This window comes from Mauremys mutica, chromosome 3 (genome assembly GCF_020497125.1).
Source record: "Mauremys mutica isolate MM-2020 ecotype Southern chromosome 3, ASM2049712v1, whole genome shotgun sequence".
Lineage (NCBI taxonomy): Eukaryota > Metazoa > Chordata > Testudines > Geoemydidae > Mauremys > Mauremys mutica.
The window spans coordinates 141,782,280-141,805,838 of NC_059074.1; the positions used below are offsets into that span (position 1 = coordinate 141,782,280).

Consider the following 23,559-nt stretch of genomic DNA (forward strand, 5'->3'; position numbering starts at 1 on the left):
TTAAATCTGACAGCGGGAGCCCCGCTGGCCATGGCTGTTAGCCCAAGTCCTGCCAGATTTTCTGTAAAAGCACAAATTCTGTTTTTTTTCCCCATGGCAAATGGATTTCCAGGATCCCTGATTATAAGATGGATTTTGACACTCCCCTTACATTTGCTGAAACCTTTCTGCTTGAAATTTCACAGACATGAATTTAATCCAGCATAAAGTTTTTCTGGAGAGTTTGAATGAAATTTCACAAGGATTTTTGGAACAGCAGGGTGTAGGAGGGTTCCAGACAGGTAAGTTTGCAGTATTACCAACCTCAAATGTTTTAAAAGCATGAGTTGGCCTGCCAAAATCATGATATTTTACAAAACAATAAGATTTACATCATTTTTATTTGTCTTCTTTTTTTTGCGCCTTTATGGGTTATGTTTTGTAGCTTTGATTTGCAACCATGAAGGCTAGAAACTTTTTAAAATGCAAGCTGAGATTCTCATATAATCATTTAATGCTGGGAGCTGAAGTTTGACATATCAGATGTCGACAGAATTATGAGGTAAAATCATGAAAGTTGACAACATCAGTTGGTTCCAATTTAACAGGACAGCTTGGAGCCATAAGTGTATAGAAGGTATTCTAAAAAGTGAGGCAATTTATCTCTCAGTTTTTAGACATTTATTTATTTATTTTTTTAAACAGCTTACCTCAACACACAGTTTGGCACAGAAACTTCACATTTGGTTTAATTGTCTTTGAGTTCTGATGCCATTAATTAAATATGTAGGTATTAGGGAGGAGAAATTATTAAATTATTAAAGGTAGTTTCAGAGTAGTTAGGCTATTGCAGTGTTTTGCACACCTCAATCCAGTTTGTGTACACTTTTTGGTAACATACACCTGACTAATGTATGCTTCCCTAAGACATCATCACTGCATATGTTGCCTGCCTGCCTACATGTTTCATGAGCTTCCAGCTACAATGCACACTTCGTAATGTACATATGTCCCATTGTGGATGTTATGAAGTCTGTATATTGCTGATGCCCAATGTAGACCTTTATAAACTATGCATTATCCTGTGGTAAACTTTATAAACTCTGCCTGGGAGTGGCAGGCAGGGAATTAAAGTAAGGAAGAGGCAGTATGGAAGTGAGGGGCTGGCTTGGTATCCGGTGGGAGGAAGAGTGACCTGGGAGAGATGGAGAAGCGTGAGGAAGAGCAATATCCTGCAAACTGTGCTAGAACCCTTATGTATCTTGCAAATTCCATGCAGTCTTCTGTTAGTAAACATTTCTAAAAAACATTCGTTCAAAATGTAAAGAAGCATGAGGCAAAAAAATTGTTTTCCTAGAACATAAGAACAGCCATACTGGGTCAGACCAAAGGTCCATCCAGCCCAGTATCCTGTCTACCAACAGTGGCCAATGCCAGGTGCCCCAGAGGGAGTGAACCTACCAGGTAATGATCAAGTGATCTCTCTCCTGCCATCCATCTCCACCCTCTGACAAACAGACACTAGGGACACCATTTGTTACCCATCCTGGCTAATGGCCATTAATGGACTTAACCTCCATTAATTTATCTAGTTCTCTTTTAAGCCTGGTTATAGTCCTAGCCTTCACAACCTCCTCAGGCAAGGAGTTCCACAGATTGACTGTGTGCCGTAGAAGAACTTCCTTTTATTTGTTTTAAACCTGCTGCCCATTAATTTCATTTGGTGGCCCCTAGTTCTTATATTATGGGAACAAGTAAATAACTTGTCCTTATTCACTTTCTCCACACAACTCATGATTTTATATACCTCTATCATATCCTCCATTAGTCTCCTCTTTTCCAAACTGAAAAGTCCTAACCTCTTTAATCTCTCCTCATATGGGCCTAGGGTGACCAGATGTCCCGATTTTATAGGGACAGTCCCGATATTTGGGGCTTTTTCCTATATAGGCTCCTATTACCCCCCACCCCCTGTCCCGATTTTTCACACTTGCTGTCTGGTCACCCTATATGGGCCCCATTCCAAACCTCTAATCATTTTAGTTGCCCGTCTCTGAACCTTTTCTAATGCCAGTATATCTTTTTTGAGATGAGTCCTATAGTACAGGTTGGAAAAAAATCTAAGGAAAGACCATTTTAAGTCTCTTCAAAATGAAAAACTGTTCAAAGTTTGGAAATTAAAATTCCAATAAATAAATAAATGTGGCGAGTATACTTATATTTATCTGAACTCAGTCAACCAGAAATGTATCTTAGTGATGTGTTTCCAGAGTCTCTTTATTCTTTTTTTAAGGGGAACTTTAATTTCAAATGTCTGAACTTTCCATATTTTTTGTTTCTAGATAAAACTCCAACTGTTTCTTAATATTTTTTCTGAATAGAGAGAGGATTTTTTTTAAAACTTTAATTCCAGGAAGCCAAAGTTTTCCCCTTGGAATAATAATATTTTGAACATCTATAGTGCCTTCCATCCAAGGATCCTAAAGTGCTTTACATGAATAATAATTAGCATTCTTTAGCCTTTAGATGGTGAAAAACACTTTACAAATATAAATTAATACACACAACTCTCTTAAGAGGTAGGTTTTATAATCCCCATTTTATAGATAAGGAAACTGAGCAGAAAGATTGTGTCTTTTAGGATTGCCAACAATCCCTTATAACAAGATGTTTTATTTTTTCATTTTTGTACAACAAGATCAGGAGCTGCTGCGTGCTAAAAAAGCAGCAAGAAATACCTATAGTGAATATCAGTGAGCAGGCCTTCTCAGAGGTCCAGAGAGGCCCAGTCCACTTCCAGCTTGTGAGGCCTCTAGCCATAATAAAAATAAAAAATGACAACACATGAAAACAAAATAAGGCACCAACAAAAAGTGAGACATAATTTGAATATTTTTTAATTTAACAAATGATTTTCTAGCCTTTTTCTGTGCAAATGCACTAATTATTGAGGAAAAATCTAGCTTTCATGCAATGTAACAGTTGATATTAAGCATAGTGAGCCTATTTAAATGGTCTTGTTCCATAGCTGAACAGTGATAGTTCTTTACCTGCTTCAACACGTTGAAGGTGCGTTCATCTGAAGCCACTGATGCAGGCAAACTGACAAAAATACGCATGCAATTGTGATATTAGGAAACACCCCAGAGAGTCCAAGTTCGAGTATTTCTTGAAGCAATTCCTTTGAGGCCCCCTTTGAGCTTGAGGCCCAGGCCAAATGGCTCTCCTGGCACCCCTCACCCCGATTGGCCCTGTTGGTGAGTACTGCTTATTAATAATAATAATTAATGATTGGGTGGGTTGCTAAGAAAACAATTCCTTATTGTTGAAATGTAGTGTTGGCAACCCTTTGTTTTACTCAAGAGTCAGTGTTAAATTATCAGCCTGGCTCTAACACTTATATTGCCTAAAGCAGGCCACTGTACAAACACAAATAACATATCCTGCACTGTACAAACATAAATAACATATCCTGCCCTAAAGTGTTTACAGCTTAAAAGACAAGACATAAAAGGTGGATGAGCCACATAAGTGGGGGTAAGTTGGGCGAGATGCAATAAGAAATAAGCATATGATGTGTGCAAATTGTAGCTAGACAGTAAGAGAAGTCACTCAGGACCTCCTGACTTCCAAGCCCTTATTCACTCCAGTCCTCTAGCAACCCTGTAGCATAGCAGGGAGTATCCACCCAACCTCCTCAGTCTCTGCTCTAGCTAGAACTCAAATTGTTCTCAGTGATACAAGATCAGGCACTCAAACACGAAGTCATCCTTTCTCTTAATAATAAGGCTACTGAAATTGAGATCATTTTGCCTACAGTTTGAGCAGTCACTTTGCTTGACTAGTTTCTTTTGCATGTTTTTACAATACTTCCAATAGGGTCACTCTTCTAGTTGCTCCTCCATGTACCGAACTGGGCTAGAGGAGCTGCAGGAATGGACCCTGTTTTAAATTTCTAGTGATTGAATTTGTTTTCATGGGGATAATCTTGTTTCTGAAAAATACACTTTTAATTTTGCCTGAAATGGATGCAGTCGTTAAGCCTGCAACGAGCTCTCTATGGCCCCAGGACCTTATGCTGACTTTAGCAGGCCGTGTGGTATTCAGCCATTTTGGGCATTGTTCTGCCTGCAATGATTGCACTCCTTTGCGGGAAAGTTCCTCTTTGCAAACGTTGGGGCCTCAGTTTTCGCATAATTTTGTTTCCCCACTATGCAGCCTGCGATCGCTGCAAGGCAGATTGTTAAAAGGTGTTTGCCAACCAATCATTTCTCTCTCAAACTTGTTTGCAAACCAGGGCACACCGGGTAAGGGAGCCCTGCCCAATCTCTAATCAGCTCCGCCGAGTCGCTATTCTGCAAAAAGTCAGTTTGCGGCGGGGGGGTGCGCACCCCTGCTGCCTGCCCGCTGCCCCCAGCGGTCTGGGCGGGCACGTGCGGGCGGCGTTCGGAGCTTCGGACGCGAGCAGGCGGGGAGGGGGGCGGAGCTGCAGTGGGCAGGCGCGGGTCACGTGATTCTTTTCTTGGGGCTGGGTGGGGTCCCGCGCCCACCGCTCCTAGTCCCGCAGCAGCTCGCGCCGCGTTCAGCCGCTCGCGCGCTCTCTGTCTCCATGGCGACCCGCGGCGGGGCGGCGGCCGGGAGGCCCTACGAGCTGGTGGTGTTCGGGGCCTCGGGCTTCACGGGCCACTTCGTGGCGGAGGAGGTGGCGCGGGTGGCGGCCGGGGCTGAACTGCGGGGCTCGCTGCGCTGGGCCGTGGCCGGCAGGAGCCGGGACAAGCTGCAGGGGGTGCTGGACAGGGCGGCGGAGAGGCTGGGTAAGGGCAGGAGAGGGCGGAGCCTGACAGGGGCTAAAGAAACGGGGACCCCGGCTCTTCCCCCCCCCATCGCCCTGCCGGCCTCCGACCCCCCGTAGTGATAGCAGTTCCCCCCCCCCCACCTCCGTCCATGGGCCTGCCTGGTCACCCCCCCCCCCCCGTGCGGTATCGACATCCCTCTATTGCGCTGCCCAATCACCCCTTCCCCCTGTGGCGATATCAGCACCCGCCCCCCATCGCCCTGGCCGGTCACCCCGCCTCCCTGTGGCGATAGCAGCACCCCCCCCCATCGCCCTGGCCGGTCACCCCTTCCCCCTGTGGCGATAGCAGCATCGGCCCCCGGAGGTCCCCCCCCGCCATGGCCCTGCCGGGACTCTCCCTGCATGGCCCTGCTTGGCCCTCCCCCCCATTGCGCTGCCCGGTCACCCCTTCCCCCAGTGGTGGTAGCAATCTCCCCCGCGGTCCTGCCTGGGTCCCCCTTCCTCCCTCATTGCGCTGCCCAATCATCCCTTCCTCCTGATAGCCCCTGCACATGGCCTGCCTGGTCCCCTCCCCCTTGTGGTGGTAGCAGTGCGCCCCCCCCCCCCGACCGGCCTGACACCTGCCCAACCCCCTCCCCTTCCCTCGTGGGCATAGCTTCACTCCCCTACAGGGACGGCAGTGCCAGCTCCCCCATGGCTCCTCACTCCTTCCCCCCCCCCCCCCCCGCCCATTCAAATAGCAGTGCCCTATGCCCCTCTCCACCTGTGGCTGGGGCCTTAAGAGCTCTTTTTCCTGTTTCAATCTCCCTTAACTCTTCACATTCTGGATAGAAGGGGAAACTGGGCACGAATGTTGGGGGAGCCCTCCTTCTAGATCCTGTGAGTGGAGTGGGGATCTGGAAGCCTGGTCCCCGCAGGCTGCTGAGCAGTCAGTAAGACTTGGGCAGCTCTGCTGTGGTGGAGTGGCCTTGTAATCTGTGTTTGGGACCTTGAACAGCAACTGTGATAGCAATTATTATTTGTAATAATAGTCATAGTCTCCTGGTCCCATTAATCAGGCCAAGATCCCTTGCAGCTGTTGTGAGCTTGCACAGGATGTTGCTGGTGTTTACCTCTGACACCACTGGGGTTTAATCCTTCTCTGCCCCACAAAATGGAGGGGAAAGTCCTAGTTTGTTAATGTGCTGGAAAAGCATCCCATTTCCTTCCTATCCTTGTTTCTATTCATACCATAAATAAGACAATAAGAACTGTAGTTAAAAGAAAGAGCTAGTAAACTTGATGAGGATAGTAACCTGATAGTACCGGGCTCCTCTTGTAACACTTATTCTTTGATTCTCAGGAAAGCCAGAGCTAAAGTCAGAAGTTGGCATAATACCCTGTGATGTCAGTGACCCATCCTCCCTTGCTGATATGGCTAAACAGGCAGCTGTTGTTCTCAACTGTGTGGGCCCAGTAAGTATCAGTCTTCTAAGTATCAGAAACAAAATGGACAAACAAGCAATTCACATGCTGTTACAGACAAAAGGCATTGGTATACTGTAAACATGTAGTAACTGAGTATGCGGTCTTTTAAGATCAAAACACGAGCTGTGAAACTCTAAAATATTAAATATTGTTTCTGAAATAAATAAGTATTAAGGAGATTGTGCTGTTGCTTCAGACAGTAAATTTGGAATGGCTGCTTATTGCACGTGAAGTATTGCACCATAGTTGCATATGTTTTGTTTAGAAAATAAAACCAGTAAAAGCAATTTAATCTACTTAATTATTGTTTTGCATTAATACTAAAAACAAATTTAGATTTATCATGTGCTCTACTCCCTCATTCTACATGTCTTGGCAGCACCTATCTTCCAGCTCTTGCCCTTTGATCTACTGTGGATGAGTTGGCAGAGGGAATTCTGCAACTGAAAATTTAAAGGGATACCAATAACTAAGGATCAGACAACTATAATAGATAACATTTTTCAGACAGTACTAACCACACAGGTGTCTGCATCTGAAAGATTAAAGCAAACAGTTTGTTCTCTGTTTTAACAGTACTTCAGGTGTGTATTGAATTTGAATGTTTCCCAGTGTAATTAATTTTCCTTGTTGTTTGTGTGAGTCTAGCACAGCAATAGAAGAGAGAACATTTTAATTGAAAAATGTAATGTAAATCCACAAAAACTGGCTGAGGAATCTGAAATAGATGTAGTGCCTGAAACCACTTTGAAGTGTTTGTCTTTTAGATAACCAATTAAATTTCAAGTTGATGGTATCCCTTTAAATTCCCCCAAAGAATGAGTTCAAGAATTTTAGATCCGCATAGGGCAAACTCTGTTATATTTTGTTGATATATCCTAACAAATGGTAATGCCCAACCTACTGTGATAATTTGCTCCATTTAGCAAAACTGTCTGTAGAATATTTGCTTTTATTGAACATTTGCCAAGTAAGATAAATAGCTTCCTTTTCTGTTTATAGTACAGGTTTTTTGGAGAACCTGTAGTGAAAGCTTGTGTTGAGAATGGCACAAGTTGCGTTGACATCAGTGGAGAACCTCAGGTATGTGACATGAACAAATGAATGAATTACCGCTTGAAAACATCAGATGCATTATTTAGTAAAAACAGTTTTATTGAATATATTTGGGTCACATCTTTAGTTCTCACTGATATTTCTGAACAGGAAAAATATTTTCCAGTCTCTAAGCTGTGATTTTTTAAAAAAATGTGTTCTTAGTTTCTCTTTCTTACTCTTAGCAAGAATCAGTAGAAACAGTGTGGGACTGAAAATTAGGAACTCATGAATTTTAAATCCCAACCTTGACTGTGATGTCATCTGGGGGTTTCATCTTTTACATTATTTTCCAAACCATAAAATAGGAATATTAACTACTTGTTTTCCTACTTCACAAGGGTGTTGTAAGGATTAGTTCATGTGTATAAAATGCTTTTCGTACATATAGCACTATATAAGTGCTGATTAATAATACTGGGCACAATTTTCAAAAGTGCTCAAGTGACTTAGGAGGCTAAATTCTACTTTCAGAAATGATTTTAGCTAAATTGTTTGGGAAATCTTAAAAATTCAAAATTAGTAAAATGTCATATCTCCTGGTAGGTTCCCTAGATATAGATTGTAACTTTTCTATGGAATGGGTTAGTGGTCTATGCTACACATGTGAAATACCTCATTTCGCTGGAGATTCAGGTTCAAATCTTGGTAGAGTTGACTCATTGAAGTGTTTTAGAAGAGACCTTTAAAATGTAATTCCTTTCTGCTGTGTGTGTGCGCATTAAACATTCCATGTACACTATTTTTAAGAGTAGGGATTTGCTCTGATGATCTTGATTAAAATGCTCCCTCCCCTCCCAATTGAGCAATGTAATACAGTAACTCCTCGCTTAACATTATAGTTATGTTTCTGAAAAATGCGACGTTAAGCTAATCCAATTTCCCCATAAGAATTAATATACATGGGGGGGGGGGGGTTAGGTTCCAGGGAAATTTTTTTCACCAGACAAAAGTCTGTCTGTCTACACACACACACACACACACACACACACTAAGTTTTAAACAAACAATTTAATACTGTACACAGCAATGATGTTTGTGAAGCTTGGTTGAGGTGATGAAGTCAAAGGGTGGGATATTTCCCAGGGAATGCCTTACTGCTAAATGATGAACTAGCACTCAGCTGAGCCCTCAAGGGTTAACACGTTGTTAATGTAGCCTCAGCCTCACACTCTACAAGGCAGCACAAATGGAGGGAGGAGAGACAGCATGACAGACAGAGAGAGACTGTGTGTGTGTGCGTGTGTGTGAGAGAGAGATGCACATTGCACCTTTAAGTACACTGATGCCACTCTAAGTACATTGCCTTTTTAAGTAGAACAGCAAGTTGAGACTGCAGCTGCTGGCAGCAAGCTCCTTCCATCCTGAGCCCTGTCATGCCCTCCCCGCTTTATGGAGATGGGGAAAGGGGGGGGCAGGAGTAGGGGGGAGGGGGATACCCTGACATTAGCCCCCTTCTTCTCCCCCCTGCACAGCAAGCAGGAGGCTCCCGAGAGCAGATCCAAGGCGCAGAGTGCAGGAGCAGCACGTGGCAGTGGGGGGAGGGACAGCTGAACTGGCAATTGATAGTCTGCTCGGTGGCTGCTGCATAGGGAACTTAAGGGAGCAAGGAACTGATGGGGGGCTGCTGGTCCACCCTGGTTCCAAGCCCCCACCAGCTAGCGCCAACAGGCTGCTCTTTCTGCAAGCAGTGGACAAAGCAGGTGGCCGCCAAACAACGTTATAAGGGAGCATTGTGCAACGAGCATGTTCTCTAATCAGCAACGAAACGACATTAACAGGGACGACTTTAAGTAAGGAGTTACTATATGTGCCTAAAAGATGCCAGCGTCTGCATTTCAGTGACTCGGTATATGTATATACTCTTCCAGAACTTGGAGGTGATAAAGATGCTATATAAATGTGAAATATAACTGATCGGATGTGCTTTCACAGAGGATAGATAAGTAAATATTAAAGGTTGATTCTTTGCTGTCTTGTTCTGCTCCCTTAAAATAAATTATAGTTTGTACAGTTCTGTCTGTAATGATGCTTTAAAAAAAAAAAATTTAGTGAGTTTTTAGGCCCCGATCCAACAGAACATTTAGGCATGTGCTTAAAGTTAAGCACATAAGTAGTCCCATTTACTTCAACAGGATTACTCTTGTACTTACAGTTAAACACATGATTAAATGTTTTGCTGGATTGGGGTTTAAAATCTCACTTGAAAAAAATCACTAGCTGTCATAGTAGTTTAGGACTGGAATAAATTGCCTAGGGAGGTTGTAGAATCTCTGTCATTGGAGATTTTTAAGAGCAGGTTAGACAAACACCTTTCAGGGATGGTCTGATAACTTAGTCCTGCCTTGGGTCAGGAGATTGGATTAGAAGACCTCTCAAGGCCCCTTCCAGTCCCATGATTCTATAATTCAAAATTATAAAATGTTCTGTTGGTTAGTGATATTAGCTCTTAATGGCTCATAATTTTCTGTATGGTATTGGTGTAAAGGAAAAAGAGGAAAGCATAATTATGCAGAATTAATCACTGGCCTTATAGGGTGGCCAGAGTGTAACACTGTATCTTCCACAGGAAAGAGAACAAAGGTAACTTTCACTGAAACACCCGATTTAAAATATTTCAAGTGTTTTTGTGTGAGTGGCTTTTCAGTTAAGCTGTTTGTTTTCAATGTCTAAGATACATATCTTGACTGTCTTATACTTGACACAAAGATACTGTGAATGTTATGACTAAAGAACATTGAATACTGTAAATAGATACATTTGTGGTCTACTGCTATACTGTTACCACCAGCTGAGACTTGTGTTATAGACAATATGTGTATGATGTGAAGTTTTATGAATAAATAGGCTTTTATTTTATTTAGAATATAAACTGTACTTCTTCGAGTGATGGTCTCTATATGTATTCCAAATGTGGATGCACATGCATGCCATGTGCTGGAGCTGGAAGTTTTTCAGCAGCAGTGTCTGTTGACCCGCACATGCAGATATAAGGCTCCCTTCTAAATGAACCCGAAAAGGAGGAGATTCCCTCTGTGTTATTGTTAAAGTTAGAATTAGTTAATTTAGCATGTTTCCTTGAAGTTCAGATTAAACCACAGTTCAGGATTATTGATCTTAAAATGTTTGTATTTAATATTTTTCAGTTTCTGGAAGGAATGTATCTGAAATATAATGATAAAGCTGCAGAAAAGGGGGTATATGTCGTTGGAAGCAGTGGCTTTGACTCTATTCCAGCAGATATGGGAGTCTTATATACCAGAGACAATTTGAAAGGTGATTTATCTAAGTGTGACCTTTATCTTGATAGTTATGTTGGGCTGAGATTCACAATCCTTGATCCTGGTTTGTTTGTCGTGTGTTTATTGCTAAGGCTCAGATTTTGTCATGGATATTTTTAGTACAAATCACAGACAATAAACAAAAATCCACGGAAGCCTCTGACCTGTCCGTGATTTGTACTAAAAATATCCCTTACAAAAAGGGGAGGGAGGAGGGTCCAGCACCCACAGTGGCTGGGAGCTCTGGTGTCCCCTTGGGTCCCCCTCGCAGCGTCTGGGCAGCTGCTGGGGGGTCTTGCCCACTGTGGCTGGGCAGCTGCGGGGTCCCCCTGCTGCTCACTGGAGCTGGGAACTCCGGGGTCCCCTTGTTGCCTGGCCATTAGGAGCTGCTGGGGGCCCGCCAGCAGTGGCTGAGAGCTGTGGGGTTGCCTGCTGACAGTTCCAGCCCCAGGGCAGAAAATGTCACGGATTCCATGATCTACGTGATATAATGGTAGCCATATTTATTGCTTATGAGAGAGACAGTAGTAGGTGTTGGAGCCATAATATACTCTGTCGTTCTGTCAGTGTCCTGTTGTTACTATTTTGTCTTTAAGAAGGACAAATGTGTAGAAGCTAGACTGAAATGATTAAACTAATTTCAGCTGTAACTTGACCTCACTCTCAGTTATGGATTCTGTGTCCAGTAGAATTGCATTTAGTATACTGAATACCTTTCATTGTGGAACAAGTTGATTTATAGTATGGCACTCAAAAGAGCTACCAAATTTTGTGACTTCATCTCTAAATGTCAATACCCTACATAATGCTTAATGTCAAAGAAAAGGCGAAAAATGCTTTGGGCCTTGATGTTGTCTTTTCCCTTTTTTCTTTAATTACTGAGCTGTCCTTTATATAAAACAAGGATGGCAGCTAGTGAGTGAGGATAATACCATACACTCTGATAAAAGTGCATACACTCTGATAAAAGCACTTTGCCTATGGTACTCAACGTGAGTAAAATAGCCTTAGCTTACAAACTTACTTTATTTTCCTTGGAGATAAAGTACTTCAATACTGGAGTCTTACTTTACTCTTACTCCTCTGCTAGTGATGTCAGTCCTCTGACAGTCTGTCCGGATTTGTCCCTCAGTGGGTGAACTACTGTCTAGTTCACTGCTGTATGACTGCATATGCTATGAACTACTTTTTTTTCCCCATTAAAGGTACCCTAACTGCAGTTGAAAGTTTCCTGACTGTGAAATCTGGACCTGAGGTTAGTTTGTTTATATTGTCTTCTGAAATTGCATACTTATTAGCCACAAGCATACATAATGTGAAAATTACAAAGCTTGTGACACAGCAGCTAACCAAATAAATATTGTTTTACCCATAATCAAAATATCATATCCTTTGTCGCAGCTTTGCAAAACTGCTATGAAGCTATATCGGACCATGGAACAAGCTAGATGCCAGCCCTTTGTGGCGGTGATGAAAAATAATTTTATTGGTCTTGATGTAACTGATAACTAGTCTTTTGATTAAAAACAGTTATCATAGCAAGGCTTATTTGTAAAGAGTTGGTGGGGAAAACATGTGCAAAATGCATTAAAACATAACCTGAGCTGCTGTCAGTAGGCCAGTGCCAGTATATTTTTTTTAATGCAGCTGGTCGTGCATGTAGACATAGTATGAGAAATGTTAAAAGTAGTAATAAGGAAAGAGTTTCCCCAGGCTGGATTAAACATTAGGGCAGGATTTTAGATACTGGAGGAGTTACAGTTTTGTGGTATTTCACTAGGGTTACAGTATCCATGATGGAACCTGGAAGTCAGCTATTCATGGCCTGGCAGATCAAGACAATTTGAGGAAGCTTCGAAAGCAGATAGGATACAAACCTCTCCCAGTCATTGGTGCGAAACTAAAAAGAAGGCAAGAGAAACTTATAAAACCAGAATTTTGTTTTGTTTTAATCTCTTTCCCCTAGAGCTTTATAATTATATTATATTTTTTAATATACATTTCTAAAAGAAGGAATGTTTTCTGTCTGGTATAATTGGACGAATAAGTTGTTTAAATAAAGGCTTAATGTATCTGATATTACAATGAGGGAAAAATGCATCAACTGTTTGTTTGTAACATCACCTGTACTTTATTAGAGAAACTGTTAGGAGCACCTTTTGATCCTAGATTTACTGACTTAAACAATCACATTTTAAAAGCTCTTACTGCTATGGAAGGACAAAATGTTGTACAGGCAGTAAGTCCAATTCATCCCTCGGTAATGCAATTGACTCTGGTTTGTGGTAGGGATAAATTTGGCTCAGGTTTTTGGATTATTTATTACTTAAATCCAAAGGAAAGAGAGATTATGGGGTAAAAATGCTTACGGAAAAAGCTCTATTTTTGTCCAAGTTGTTACAATTGTAAGTCAGTTTTACAACTTGCTAAGTTTTGAAAAGAATAGCTATACAGGTGACATTACTGTAAGTGAAGGAAAATATTAATGAATGTTTCTTTTGCCTTCAGAGGATTAGTGTTTTACAGTCAGGAATTCAAAGAGTACTCCATTCCATTCATGGGATCAGACGTCTCTGTTGTAAAACGAACTCAACGGTACTTGCACACAGATTTGCAAGAAACACCTGTAAGTTTGCTTTTATGTTTATAAAATCAGTGTTCTCTTGTGTTCATTGTAGCACTTTCAGTGGTGTGAAAGCATCTCTTCAGTTTTTCTTCAAATCAACTATCTTCAGACTAGACTGGCTACAGATTTAGGTTTGCTAGAGAAGGGACAAACACATTCTTTTGCCTTACTGAGCTTCAGTCAAAGAAGTTAATAGTTGGGGAATCTTTTGGGAGACTCATTTGCTCCTAGAATCTCAGCTGGCAGTGGTGTCCTAGTTTTTTTTGTTTTGTTTTTTACCCCTTCCCACTCTGCAGTCTGTGCTTTGCTAGCTGGGTACCATCTTTCAGGTGTGGATCTAATACCATTTCTTCATGAATCTTGTCAGCTGTAGGCTAAACTACTTAACACACTCTATGCAGCTTATCATCTTAGTGTTCTGAGCCATGTTGTACAGTATATAAAACAAGAACTCTGTATGCTGCAATGGCCTCCTCTTTGTTTTTGAGCGCAGTTTAACATATAGTTAATCTATAAATCCCTATAGGGTCTGCACCGTGGCTATCTAAGAATGCTTCTCTTTATATACCTTCCATACAGATGAGAGAGAGAGATGAACAAGTTCTTAGACTCAAACTTTGTGGGAAGAGTTTTCTCATTAGAAGTTCTTGACCCTGGAACTTGTCTCTCTTGTCAGTTCATCAGAGTAGGTGTTTGCTCACTTTGGAAAGTAGGGTAATGTTCATCTACTTCTTCAGGCTTTTGCTGGAGGAAGGCTGAGGAGTGTTTCACTTTTAAGACTGGGTGAAGCAGTTGGGTTAGAATATTGTTTATGCTCTTTAGAGAAGTATTGGGGCAATTTTAAGTTTATTTCTGTTGTTTTTTTGGACATAGCCAAGTGTTGGGAATATATATAGTTAATAATTTTCATTCTAATTATGATGTAATTTATGCCCAGAGGTTTAGGCAGTTGGCCCATTATTACAAACGTAAAATATAACAAATTTTGACTCTAGCTCATTCCATGTGATTCGGCACCATTCTAAACGTATGTTAAGATAAGATACTGATCCATACTATGCATTGGCCTTCATTATTTTAACCTTACTTACAGCATCAACCACTCTTAAAAATAGCCTCTTTTCTAGTTTAACATCTTCTAATGGTTTCCTATGTGCATTAAGGAATACTATCATTTCATTCCCTACTCCCCGCCCCCCAAACTGCCAGGTCTGTGTAGCATAGCAAGTAGATTGTGATCAAGGGGTAATGGCACTCTTGATCTGCAGCTGGTGTTTTTATTGATGTCTGCGGGATTTGGGTGTGCAGATTGAGGGCAGCATCAAGGTGAGAAATGCTCTATGTTCACAGTGCGTGGATGCTGAGCTTTTACACATTTTCCCAGCAGGAGATGAGTACCAGCAGTCTCCTGAATCATTTAAAACAAAGTTAGTTTTGCTTGTGTTGAGGCAAAAAAAATATGGGAAATGTAGTTTTAAAGGAGGAAGAAAAGTAATGTGTATCTGGCTTACAATCTGTTTTGCACTGTTCTCTTGTTTACCATATTCCCTCTCTACAGCTTGCACCACAAAACTATAGTTATTCTCCCCTTATTTTTTCTACTCACTGTGAATACTGAAAATGCAGCATTAGTCACAGATGGTTGGAACTGAGTGTATCTGTATATCAGAAACGGTACAGTAGCACAACTGCAGCATTTCTAGTGTAGATTGTACAGCGATGGAATGGGTCCTTCTGTTGCTGTACTAAATCCATGTCTCCGAGAAGCAGTAGTTAGGTCAATGGAAAAATTTTTCTATTGACCTAGCAGTGTCTATACCAAGGCTTAGGGAAGCTTCACTATGTTGCATAACGTGAACTTTTTCACAGCCTTGGGTGATGTGCAGTACTTAAGTGACTTGACTTTGTAGTGTAGACCAATCCTAAAAGTTGTTTGAAGGTTCTTCAGAATCTTTCTGCTGTGGAATATCTTTTGACATCAGCACAGTGGAATAGTTTTTTTGGGTCTTAGATAAGAGCTGAGAGGCAAGTAATTGTTATGTAAATCTTTTACTGAAAACTTATCGTTTTGTGTTCCTGTATTAGGTGCAGTACGCAGCTTATGCAACAGTGGGTGGCATTGCATCTGTTATTAAGCTGATGTTTGCTGGACTTTTATTTTTTCTTCTTGTGAAGTTTAGCTTTGGAAGAAATCTCCTGGCAAAAGTAAGTATTGTTCTTCATTTTTTAACATTTCAGAATGCTGGCCAGTTGCTTTTTCTAATTGAGTTTTGGGTTTTCTTTTGCAGTACCCAGAACTTTTCTCTTGGGGCCGTTTTACAAAGAAAGGACCAACACAAAAGCAGGTAATTTAATTCTTTCATCCACAGTTATACAGCATTTTGGTGTTTGCTTTTATTATGCAAATTACAGCACAAAAGTCTAGAGTCTGCCACTTAGGGGTGTATCTACACTGCAATAAAAACCCCATGGTAGAAACTCTCAGTGCCTGAGTTAACTGACTTGAGCTCTTGGGGCTAAAAATTGCAGTGTAGACATTTGGGCTGGAGCCTTGGCTCTTAAATCCTGCAAGGAGGGTTTTAGAGCCCAAATATCTACACTGCTATTTTTAACCCAAGTCAGTTAATCTGGGCTGAGAGACTAGAAAAGTTCTTGGTGGAATATATATTGTTATGCAAAGGTATAAAAAGTGAAGTACACTTGCTAGATACAAATTGTTGTATTACACAGAGAGATGGATACTCTGTAAATGAATGTACTTCTTGTCTTCTGCATTGCAGATAGATGGATCATCCTTTACAATGACATTTTTTGGTGAGGGGTACTGCGAGGGCCAAGATCCACAACAGGGCAAACCAAATGTAAAAATCTGCACCCAAGTGAAAGGACCAGGTAAAGAAGCCTGAATGTTTTATTATGGTCATCTTAAAAATTCAAGGTCAGCTGTTTGTCATGTACCCCTCTTCTACTGACCATTATTTTTAGCATTGTAAAGCGTATTTGAATATAGCTAGAAGCCATTGTATAGTTGCCAACTGTTATAAAGAGGCAGTGATGTTGGGAGGAAATCCGCTTGTGGGTGTTATATAAGCAAGAAGTTAAACTGGGGAAATGAACCCACTAGATGTAAATAACACTACTACAATTAAAAAAATTAGCTTACTGCCTTAACTTACGGAGGACTTCCATTTCTTGTAGCAACTTGGAATTTCAATACTAATTGTATCTCACTCTGTTGTTGTTCCAAGGCTAAACACAGCCATTGCTACTACCAAGCTACTTTTCCATGATTTTTGGGAAGAGTGCCTGTGTACTGTTAATTTTGATGGAATATAATAGGCACAAAGAGTTAAAGGTGTTAGACACTGACAGGGTCATATAATGTTAAACAATGTTGAGGGTTTGGTAGAGAGAGACCTTAACCTGCTTAGCATCATGGCAAACACATCATTAGAAATATTTTTAATCCTTTTATTAAAGTATAGAAAAAAGGGAAAAAAACAGTTAATGCTTTTATTTTAGCAGCATGCCTTGCTCCCTTTTCCCTCTAGCTGGAAATTTTTTTTAAAAGGATGCCCCCATCCCCAGTTGATGGTGTTTAGGTAGTAGTAACTGTCTTGGGAGGGTGGGGCGGAAGTTAGTTGGGCTGGAGCAGTTGCTGTTCTTAAATCCAATCCCCTTTCCTAAAAAACAAAATAAGACAAACAAAAGGGGAAACAAAAGAACAGTAAAAAATAGAAAATGCAGCTTCGCGCTGGTGTTGACTCACTTCCATCCTCACTACTGAAAAAACTCTATTGCACATGGTTTTATCGGCCACTCTGAGACCCGGCAAACTTGTACAGGATTTTAACTGCCTCTTGGTTACAATCTTATAGCAGTGCTGCAAAATACGGTCTATACCAGACTCTTATTAGACAGAAGGAAAAAGGAGAGCAATAGACAAGACATAAGAAGGGAAAGGAAAAGGGGGGACACAGTGTTTGTAAAAGAAAGTCTTTTATCTCAGGTGGTGGATGGATTGAGGAAGCAGGTGGAGGTGGTGTTATCTGGGTCCCTTTCTGGAGCAGGAAGATGAAGGCCTAGTTGTGTGTTATGGCAGATCTTGGTGTCCCATGAGACAGTAGGGTTGGAAGCCATGATGGTAAGTCTCTCTGCAGCTGTTGTTGGCTGATAGCTGCTTCTTTATTTCCCCTTCCCCGTCCAAAAAAGGAGTGGTGGGTGGAATAACCCATCCCCTCATATTGTCCACTAGTTAGGCCTACTTCCAGAAGAATAAATTTTGATTTTCGGTCCCAGCCTTGAGTTATATCAGTAGGCCTTTTTGTTTGTATTAATTCAGTCTGTTACCTTTTTGCATCTTTTCCCATCAGTATATGTTGTTTATAGCTTATTGTGACATTTTATGAACTTATGTTTATGAACATATGCTGCAGTTGAGCTCACCATTAAGGTATATTTATAGGCCTAATTATTACAACAGTAATATCAGAAACGGAATAAATTTACATAAATTAGTAGTCTCTCACTTCCTCGATGGAATAAGCTAAAAGTGATGTGAAGAGAGAGTACTTTCATGATACTTTTGTGATTGTTACAAATTGGCCTTATGCCTTACTGTATAGTCACCAGTCTGTTGTAATTGGACCCAACTGCTGGGTCCCATGTACTTCTAAGTTGACTGTGGTTGACAGTAAGGGAGTCTAGGGCTCACTCCTAGGTACAGACATCTTGTCTGATGCCCTTACTTGGGATGTGGATACCAGGGCCAAGCTGGCCTATGGTCACTCTGGGCTTAACTTCTTTGGGGACAACTTGGGAGGAAAGCAAGGAACACAGGTTTAGCCAAGTAATTTCTTTGCAGCCCAGAGTTACAGATCTTTTAAAAGAACTGAGATGTACCTTCCCTGAGTTTCATCTCGCCTTTTCTGTGTGTGTTTGTTCTCTTTCCTGCAAGTTCTTATTGCACATGGCTGTGCTGAGGCTCTTCATCTTAAATATGGTCTGTGGGCCATGTGCTCATCCTGGGAAGCTTATTCTCTATATAGGGGCCTGCAAGAAGGAGACTAGTGCTCCATGGAGGTGGACCTGTAGTCAAGACAGTCAAAATCAGTGGCCTAGATTTCAGTCTTAGTGATAGGGAAAAGTTGTAGGCCCAATTATTACAAGACTAATAGTGAGCTCAGCTGTAAAATGTACATAAAAGCCCATAAGTGTCAAAATAATTTACAGTAATAAAATGTTGATAGGAGAAGTTGCAAAAGGGAGACAGATGGAATTAGTACAAACAAAAGGATCTACTAATATACCTCAAGGACTGTGTTAAGATCAGGCCTGCTAAACAAGAAGTGTGGAACCAGAAATCAGTGAACCAAAGTTAGGCCTAATCGGTGGACAAAATAATGAGGGGATGGGCAATTCCACACACCATTCCCTTTGTGGGTCTTTAAAGAAAAAGAGATTGGCTAAGAGCAAGCCTCACCACGTGGCTGCCATCTCCCACAGCCTTCTGGGACCTGAGGGATGTCCTAGGTGGAGAGTGGGACCTAGATAACACCACCCCCTCTACAGCTCCAGCTGAATCCCAAACACTGATGAAATAGGACCTGACTTCAACAGCAGCATCAGTCTCTAAACTAACTTTTTCTCCCCTAAAAGGTCAGTTATTACTATCTGTCTGCCAAACAGGGATTTTTCTTTTAAAGATTCTCTCCAGCTAAAGGGAAAAGGAACATTGTTAAAATGAAAGCCTTACTTAAAGTATTTGAATCATAAAGTATTAACTGTTTCCTTTATCTTAAACATACTTTTAAACCTTTTATTAAATAATGTTCTCCCCCCTGGTACTAAACAAGCTGAGGTCTCTTGCTACTATACCCTGATCCATGTTTAATGTTGAACAGCGACTGGGTTAGGTTAACACCTTTGGCTCTATGTGCCATCTAATTATATACACCAGTCTTCAATGAGCTGTGTCACACCATATTGGTGCTCAGTAGAGATATCTACTCCATTATCCATATTTTTTGCAGATGCTGGCTATGTTGCTACAGCAACAGCAATGGTTCAGGCAGGTGTAGCGCTGCTAAAGGATGCGAGTTCTCTTCCTAAACAGTGAGTCTTTAATTTCCTATGTGCTGTATGTGTGTATTCAACGAGTCTTTTTAACCCCCTGGTCCTCTGTACATTTAAAATGGAGCTGGAAAATGAACATACAGCATGCTCCTTATGTATCAAGTTATCCAATTTGTTTCAAGAGAGATTGATGTGAGCTGTGTCTTGACAAAATCAGCCACCTTTATTAAGTTCTGGAAAAACCCCATGCCAAGCAAAGCTTTTTATAACTCCGTGCATAATTTGTAATAACCAAGTCTCACATTGAGTATTTAAAAAATAATTTTAAATTATATATTTATGGAGTTCTTCTGTAATTATCAGAATTAAAGTGATTAATCTTCTAAGACTTAATTGTCCACATAACTAAATTATTTAGCTTTTTAGTCTTCCCCCTACTGCCCTGGGGCTGCTTCTCTGGCTGGCACAAAGGAGGCGTAATTGAAGAAAAGTCACTGCTTGCATACAGGGCAGAAGAGAAGCATAATTAAAATTAACTTTTGGTTATTTGTGCCATTAAGATTTTAAATATTTATGTAGCTATCAAACTATCATTTTTTTGTATAAAAGTGACTTTTGAAATGCTTCAGGGCTGGCCAGGCTGGTAGAGCTCTGTGTGAGAGAACTTGTCACTGATCCCTGCCTTCATGGAGGGATTAGCATCATCACAGAGAGAGGGTCCTGGGGAAGCAAGAAGCAGAGGGAATCATATGCTGCTGTAGAGACAGTCCATCCATTAAGGCAGGGGTAACGGCAGGTTTGATCCCTTAGACTGTAAAATCCCTAAAATGAGCTTGCATCATCACAAGAGCTCCTGTTGCAGGCACCAAAATCCTGTCTCAATTAATTCATAAGCATTGGCAATACTGTACTTAACAACCATTTGTCCTATCTTTGGTAGTCAGGTAAAATGCATCGAATTTGAGGACTGATTTATCTCTTATTTTAAATGTCACAATGATCAACTAGTGGTACAGCTTTTAATGGTTTTATAATTCATTTAACAGAGGTGGTGTATATACTCCAGGAGCTGCTTTCTCTAAAACAAAACTGATTGATCGGCTGAACAAACATGGCATTGAGTTCTCTGTTATTAGCAAGTCAGAAGCCTGAAGTTTCAAAATAATTCCAAGGAAAACTATAATTGCACAAACTAATGTACCAAGAGCTTCTTCAAATGTAAAACCTAATAAAAATATTTACAAATGAGTTGTATTGTTGCTAACAATGGCATTAAAAGGATTATAGCATTTTGTGTAATCATTAGCTAAGCAGCTGATGCAAAGAGATTTCCTCTAATACTCCTAAAGCATGAGGTGGAGTTAATTACTGCTTCAGCTTCTATTTAGATGCCAAAAATTAACCTCTTTCAGCTCATGATTATAATGGGATGCATGTGTGTGTTTTAGGTCTGATCCTTTATAGAATTTGAATAGGTATTAGAACTCCAGAATGGTAGATTGGGGACAGTAGGTGGAGAGCTTTTCAGGTAGCATAACAGTAGGTTCTAAACATCAAGTTGTTAGTCAAGGGATTTACAGGATAAGTCCATTTACCACAGAAGGGTCTGGATAACAAGTGCCTTAGCTAATCAAGCCATTACTTATGACTATTTAGAGGAAGGGACCACTTATTTGTGCTGCTGTCATTCTGTACGATTTGGTACTTATACAAACAAGACACACTTCAATTTCTTGTAATTCTCAGTAACTTGCTGTAATGGGCTTTACAGTAGGAAAATTCAACTCCTTATTTCTAGGAGTTGCACTGAAAAACAAGAACATATTAGGAGTAGATGGAGTAATTAAGATAAAGACAGTTAATACAGGTCAAAAAATGCTAACAAATTAACTTACATGTTATGTAAGTGCAGAAGCTATCAAGATAGGTGCTTCATAGTATAAATCTCACTCATGATTCTAGAGATGTGGAGGGAAATACTTTTGTAAGTTGAATTTCAAAGATTTAGTATGACAAGCAAGCAGCTTTGGTCCATCTTTGGGTATGGTACAGTATATGACCTACAACACTTAAAATTACCACATACTCTAAAATTGAAGTCTGTACAAATTATCTGCGTAATTAACAAGAAAGCTGAGCTGCTTGGTCTTCCAAGTACCAATTAAGCTAAGCCTAACTATTTATGCTTTAATGTTGTGGTTTGGCTATTCACTGCAACAATTAATGATTAAGTAACAATTGAGCAAGAATTACTTACTTATGCCATGCTTTCTCTCTTCTTTTTAACTATAAGAGCAACATCATTTTTCAATCTGCATATGCTAGATTCAAGCTGCTCCCCAAAATCCTTCAACATATGTGATTGTCTCTCTGTAAAAAGACGTAGCATCTGCAGGTTATCTTCTTCCTGCAAAAGACCAATAAAATTAATGAGTATATAGTGGACTCAGTGTGCATGCTATTTTATACATCTTTTCCTTAGAGATGTCTTAGAGTGGTGATTAAGGCAGGAACTAAAAAAATAGAAGGTAGAAGTTGAAAGAACAGTAAATTCTCTCTAAAGCAGGAAGGATGGGACAAATCACAGTTAAATTGAAAACTAGATGTGGATTCATAGCAGTGGTGCTGCCTGTTGAACAAAAATAGGACACATAGCTGAGTTGGGAAAGGGAAGGAGGAGAGCAGAACAGGTCCTCAAGCTAGAATCAGCAGCAGTGAGTCACACTGGGAAGATATGCAATGCTTTTCCCCTCTCCAGAGATCTCCAAATTGCACTAACTTTCACACCTCCACCCCCAATAAGGATCAGTTTACAAACACAAATGGATAGCAGTGATGTAGAGCAAGTGCATTTCTAGTAGGTCTTTATGGCCAAAATAGGCTCCTAACAAATACATTTAATATCCTAGCACTGTACCAACTTGTTTCTATAAGAAATAGAAAAAAAACCCCACTCGTGGTCAAAATAGGTACAGACACCATGGTATGTATATTTTCCTCTGGTACTTAGTCACACGGGTACTAATGACCCAACAACTTCTGTGCACTGGGTTTTGAAAACAGCCAGTAGTATAGATCAATTGAGTTTTGCTTGTATTTTGCAAGGATCTTGTGACTGTTTTCCCATAATACATTTTTATTCTACAAGCAGAAAAGGTTAAATGACTCCTTTTTACAATGTCTATTCCCACAGAACTAAGTTAAAATGGAGAAGTGATAATTTGCTTTATTATAGTGCCAAGCCCACTACCAAAGGCTCCTGTACATGGATATAAGAATAGTTTTCCATATAGCAATACACATTTAATTCCTATTATACAAAATGGCTACAGAGAGTTCAGAAGAAGTAGACTAGTCTGCACAGGTCCTCAGCATTTCAGCAACTATAATTTAAAACACAAAATGAAATTGCAGCTCCTTCTGCAGATACAGCACTGAGGATTAGGATCAAATGTAAGAGAAATTACTGACAGTGATTTGCAAGGAGCTGAACTAGCAATAGGCTGGTAGTTGCTACTTCTATGTTTTGTCCCCCATTAGAGTTTGGTGTTCGTGCTTCATAACGTATAACAAAGGTCTAAAAGATTTCTTACATTAGAAATTCAGATCTTGTCTACCCTGTGAGACACTATGGGTGATGGAAGTTACAACATTCAATACAAAAAAAGGAAATTTTTCTTTCAATAGTTTAATGACTATTTAATGCTAAAGACCTACAACCAGAGGAAGGCTAAGTTTTTTCAAATCTGAACTGAGGAAAAAATCTTTATCTGATGCTCCTTTCCACCCTCAACAACTAATGTCCTTAACAGTCTATTTTTTAATGTAAAAAAAAAATAATTCAAAGTAGCAAAAAAAAGGCCCCAACACCCTCTTACCCATTTCAGGTCATCCCCGTTTTACTCCTAATGTTGTGCTGAAGCACAGTACATGTAAAATGAATACTTACTGAGTCACAATGAAGTGAAATGAGTTTGCTTACTCACATCTGGAGTAACCCTGAATCTTGATTAAGCTGCAGTAAGGTACACAGTATAGACAGAGCCTGAGAGGCCAAAGCAAGTAGCGATCTACCTATCTCTGTCTTCAGCCTTGTGATAACACAGATATCGTATTCCCCTCCCCTATTTACCTACAGAGAATCCTATAGTTGCTATTGAAGTTGTGGGCAAGATGTGATGTATACATAACTAGTTATGAAGGACTGAGAATGAGCAACCAAACAAGGTTAACTGAGCAGC

The 23,559-nt window shown here is 40.6% G+C and overlaps 2 protein-coding genes across 2 annotated transcripts in view; one reads left to right on the forward strand and one right to left on the reverse strand.

Moving 5' to 3' along the window:
- Nucleotides 1–4,525: 4,525 nt before the first annotated feature.
- On the forward strand, nucleotides 4,526–21,763 carry SCCPDH (saccharopine dehydrogenase (putative)). The gene is made up of 12 exons (XM_045009058.1): nucleotides 4,526–4,793; nucleotides 6,117–6,229; nucleotides 7,244–7,324; nucleotides 10,483–10,612; nucleotides 11,823–11,872; nucleotides 12,398–12,528; nucleotides 13,126–13,243; nucleotides 15,329–15,448; nucleotides 15,532–15,588; nucleotides 16,024–16,135; nucleotides 19,276–19,357; nucleotides 20,365–21,763. The coding sequence occupies exons 1-12, from the start codon at nucleotides 4,589–4,591 to the stop codon at nucleotides 20,468–20,470; spliced, it is 1,305 nt and encodes a 434-aa protein (XP_044864993.1). The 5' UTR covers nucleotides 4,526–4,588; the 3' UTR covers nucleotides 20,471–21,763.
- The window catches only part of LOC123366679 (kinesin-like protein KIF28P), a 55,660-nt gene continuing 53,676 nt past the window's right edge, over nucleotides 21,576–23,559 (reverse strand). Inside the window, exon 23 of the mRNA XM_045010324.1 lies at nucleotides 21,576–21,725. Coding sequence (XP_044866259.1) covers nucleotides 21,576–21,725 — 150 coding nt within the window. The remainder of the gene's footprint in view (nucleotides 21,726–23,559) is intronic.